This window comes from Mercenaria mercenaria, chromosome 13 (genome assembly GCF_021730395.1).
Source record: "Mercenaria mercenaria strain notata chromosome 13, MADL_Memer_1, whole genome shotgun sequence".
NCBI classification, from domain to species: Eukaryota; Metazoa; Mollusca; class Bivalvia; order Venerida; family Veneridae; genus Mercenaria; species Mercenaria mercenaria.
The window spans coordinates 75,422,574-75,427,137 of record NC_069373.1 but is presented as its reverse complement, the minus strand read 5'-3'; the positions used below and the strand labels follow the sequence as shown (position 1 = coordinate 75,427,137).

The 4,564-nt window shown below is 34.3% G+C and overlaps 1 protein-coding gene across 1 annotated transcript; it reads right to left on the bottom strand.

Moving 5' to 3' along the window:
• Positions 1–3,447: 3,447 nt before the first annotated feature.
• On the bottom strand, positions 3,448–3,951 carry LOC128547792 (L-amino acid oxidase-like). The gene has a single exon (XM_053520986.1). The coding sequence runs from the start codon at positions 3,949–3,951 to the stop codon at positions 3,448–3,450; it is 504 nt and encodes a 167-aa protein (XP_053376961.1).
• Positions 3,952–4,564: the final 613 nt, after the last annotated feature.

Below are 4,564 nucleotides of genomic sequence, written 5' to 3'. Positions count from 1 at the left end.
ATGAAAACAGAAAATAATATTATAAAATATAAGTACCCCATTAGAAAGTAAGATACACATGCATAACAAAAAATAGAAAACATTAATATTTCATAACCAACATTACATACATATGTCATGGCATATTTAATAATTTACTACATTTTGCTTTTAAACATAGTAGTGAGTTGGACGTTTTAATATCTACAGGTAAGATATTCCAAACAACTGGACCAGAATACAGTGAACTTCATTTGAACAGGTCTAACTGCGTATTAGGTATATGAAAATTTCTGTTCGTGTTTGATCGTAAAATTAAAATTAGTGGCGTCACTTGTCATTCCCTTTCGATTGTACATTTCACATATATAATTTGGTAACAGATTATTTGCAATTTTGAACATGCCTTCGGATAAAACAGCCGCTGATCAAACCGTTGCATGTTCAGGCAATCTAGAGCTTGATAGAAGTCTGAGTAACTTGATCCTAAAATAGTTTTACATATACGTTTTTGTAATCTAAGAATTTTCTGAGTATATTGATCAATTTTACTTCCCCATATTATATACAGCAATAATCTATATGCGGTTGACTATAAGCTTTATAAAATAAGATTCTTTAGTTTATATTAAGAAATTCCCTTATCCTTGATAGTAACCAAATGTAAGAGGATACCTTTTTGCAAATTACTTTAAAATGTGAATCCCACTTAAGATTATGCTGTATGTAAATGCCAAGGAGTTTTTCACACGGACTTTGTTTTAGCATAACATTTTTATACAAAACAGTTTATTCCTTATTTTCAAGATATCGCCGCATTTGTTGCGTTGTAATAAATATCACTTTTGTTTTCTCGGTATTGAGTTGCATACCATTTTCTTTGCACAATATTTCTAAAACAGAATTAAGATTTGCTTCCAGAACAGTTTTGTTACTTTGTATATCGTATAATGATACTATATTTCCAACCGTGACCGGCAAGTTATTTATAAATAAAAGAATTAACAGAGGTCCTAAAATAGACTCCTGTGGCACGCTGCATGTACTTTTATTACAACTACTTGATAATGCGTTATCAATTTGCACTAACTGATGACGGTCTGATCAATATGATTTGAACCATTTGATAATAAGTCATTACATTTATAGAGTTCCATTTTTTTCAAAAGAATATCGTGATCAACAAGATCAAATGCTTTTCTAAAGTCTATCATTACGGCTCCTACTAAATAACCATCATTTATTGCTTTTAACCACGAATCAATCATGCATGATAGTTCAGTTTCCGTTGAATGAAATTTTTCAAATCCACTTTGTTTTTTATGTAAAAGATTGAACTTTGATAGATGTGACATTAAAGAATCATGAACATGTTTCTCAAACGCCTCGGTAGCCTAGTTTTAGAGCGCCTGCTTCGAGTGCAGGAGGTCGTGGATTCGATCTCTTGGCACGTCGTACCAAAGACGTAAGAAATGGTACTAGTAGCTTCCTCGCTTGGCGCTCAGCATTTAGAAGATAGTGCTAGGACTGGTCAGCCCGGTGTCATTATAATGTGACTGGGTCGGGTATCATGTCACGTGTCTACGGCGTGATATTCCAGTGAGGCAGCACAATAAAATTGGGCATTGTGCTCACTGCTACAAGTAGACACCGTCGTTTATATGACTGAAAAATTGTGAAAAAGACGTTAAACCCGAACACACACACACGCAACGCACACGCACACGCACACGCAATTAATTTAGATAGGGTTGGTAAAATTGATATTGGTTTATAATCATTCACATTAACTTGATCGCCAGCTTTGTGTAATGGTATTACTTGAGCATTCTGCCATACACTTGGAAATGCTGAGTTTGATATACTACAATTTATTATAAATGCCAGAATCTGCGATAATAATGGAGGTGAAAGTTTCAACAGTTTTGGCCCTATATTATCAAATCCTGTTGATTTTGATGTATCAAGATTTGATAAATACTTTTAAACTTGAAATACAGACATCAGTGGAATTGAGAAAAAATTCTGCTGGAACTTTATAGTCTACTAAGGTTTTTATGTATGAAAAATCAGACAAAGTGACCGGCGTCTTTTCAGCGATAGTAGAAATGTTCTCGTTGAAGTTGTTTGCTATTTCCTGTTTATTTGTAATAATTTTGTCAGTAACGATTATTTTTTCAATACCTACTTCGTTACTACATGTATTTGTTCCAAATTCTTTAAAGATTTTCCAAATAGTTTTAGGGTCATTTTCCCTTCTTCAATCCTATTCTCACACGTTAGCTTCGTGTGTGCTCTAATTAATGTTAATACCTTATTTCTCCTTTCCTTATACAAATTTGATGTTTTATCATGAGAAATTGAATCGCGGTCTCTTATCGCTTGTGAAATATCTGGTTGATATACGTTTAACTCTTTTAACCTGTATTGGAACATATTTATGCAAACGAAGTAAATGAAAGACTCTCCCCTCTAGATCAAAAGTTTTCTGTTTAACTTTGATGTGTTCTAGCATGTCTGTTACAGTACCTCAAAATACATAATAAGAGACAAATGTTCTGAAATCATTGTGCCTTCTTTTGTTTCCACTTTCCAAATTCACAGAAGAAGCAATTTTGTATTTATTTTATACTGATGATACTGTGTTGTAACGCCTTATCGTGTACAAGTGTATTCGGAACTAGATATGTCGAGTCAACAGCCAAAGTATATATTATATTTACATAATTAAAAAAAAAAACAAAACAACATTTAATAACGAAAACACGAAGAAAAAAGAAAGTCACACAAATATTTCACACACTACAAAGCATTTTCCAAAACCAGAAAACAGCTTAATATTGTCATTCTAAAGTATGAGTATAAAATTCAAGCATCTATTCTATATTATTTCGAAGAAGACGCACAAGGTATTTTATAATGCAATGAAGAAAAAATAATTCCATACAAAATTGTGAATAAGCTAGAATGGCAAATGTGCGTAAAAAATTGTTCTTTTCAAATTTTAGGATTTTGGAAAGTAGATCTGTTATATATTCATTTATTCAGTTGTTTCAGCTTTTCTGATGACCAACTCAGCATTAAAAATAAAGGAACACTAACTTAGTGATATCCATATCTTATGGAGAGGTTCGCGGATCTGGCTGGTCTAAAATAATGAGTTTATTGCAACCATTTTACCTTTGACGAAATATCTATTAAATACTTAATCAATTCAAGTTACCTCGCGGTAATACATTTAGAAATGTGCTCAACAATATTTAAAGCCTATTACAGACGTCATTACAATGCACGAAAACAACACCTCATATGCATTTCTATACACAGCTATGTTAAAACAGTAGATAAAAGTGGTACTGGGGACGTAAGTATTTTAAAAAAGAACGAAACAACTGAATACATTATCGTTAAATTAAAGACAGATTTTCTGCCAATGCGTCCATCATTGTTATTATTTTTTTCCAAGCATTAGAGATAAGGCGTGACAATTTCTTTGTCCTCTTGATGCGACTGGAAACAGTAGGCTTGCATTAGCCCAGAGAATATAGCTCCCTGAATCCAACCATTTGACCAGGACAATGCCTCTCCAGCTAAGTATACGGTGTCTGTTGGTTTTGTCAGGCTATTCATATGATCTATGTACTCATAGGGTTTTAAATTCGCGAAAGCACCTTCGGAGGTTGGATCGCTGTACCATGCCTGAACGGTTCCAACCTCAAATTCATGCTTTATTTCGGGATTGATCTTGCTTATGTCATGAACGGCACTGCAAATAGCCATATCTTTTGGTTGTGAACCATATTTCAACGCATTAGCTTGCCATGTATATACCAACAGCAATCCTCTTTCGTCGTCTCCAATTCCGGAGCCGTTGAAATCCGGGTAATGTAACTGTCCGATCATCATGTTAGTTTTACTGAAACCTCCTTGACCTACGTCTTTCTGCCAGAATCTTTTCTTGCACTGCAGCATAATTTTTGTAGAGGCAGCATAAGAAATTTGTGAAATTGCTTTTTTTATTCAATGCTGAGCGCTATATCGAGCTGTCGCAGGATTGGTAGCGGTAATGTCAGAATAACGGCATCTCCTTCAAATGATTCCTTTTGTTTCGTACTTGTATTTTCTCCAGTAATCCTGACCTTCTTTGCTTTCTTGGCCTTTACATTTTCAATGTTTTCCACCTTTGTCATCATGATTCCAAACTTGATTTGTTTTAACAGATGGACAGACGGGTTCCAGCCCTTTTCATTTCTTTTAGTAAACGCCTTCGGCAGGGTGTCCATTCCAAGCTTAGGTGTTTCGAGAAGATCTTGCCACCAAGCTCCAAGATCCTGTCGAAGATGTGTTGCTATGTCCAGCCCAAGTGATGGTGTGTCTGTAGAAACCTTTAATAATAATAGAAATAAGAAAAACTTAACAAAATGATTAAATAAGCATCACATTTGACAGTTATGATGTTCTTTTCTTCAAAGTTGATTGAAGATTGGTTGGATTTTAAGTGACACCCAACAAAATTTTAGGTCATGCTGTTAATGAAAGGTGAAGATCTCTCTGAGCCTTACTTTCAAGCACGGGTGGAACCTTG

Excerpts from the sequence above, each read along its gene's own strand:
- LOC128547792 (XM_053520986.1), bottom strand. The coding sequence starts at position 3,951 with ATGCTGCAGTGCAAGAAAAGATTCTGGCAGAAAGACGTAGGTCAAGGA.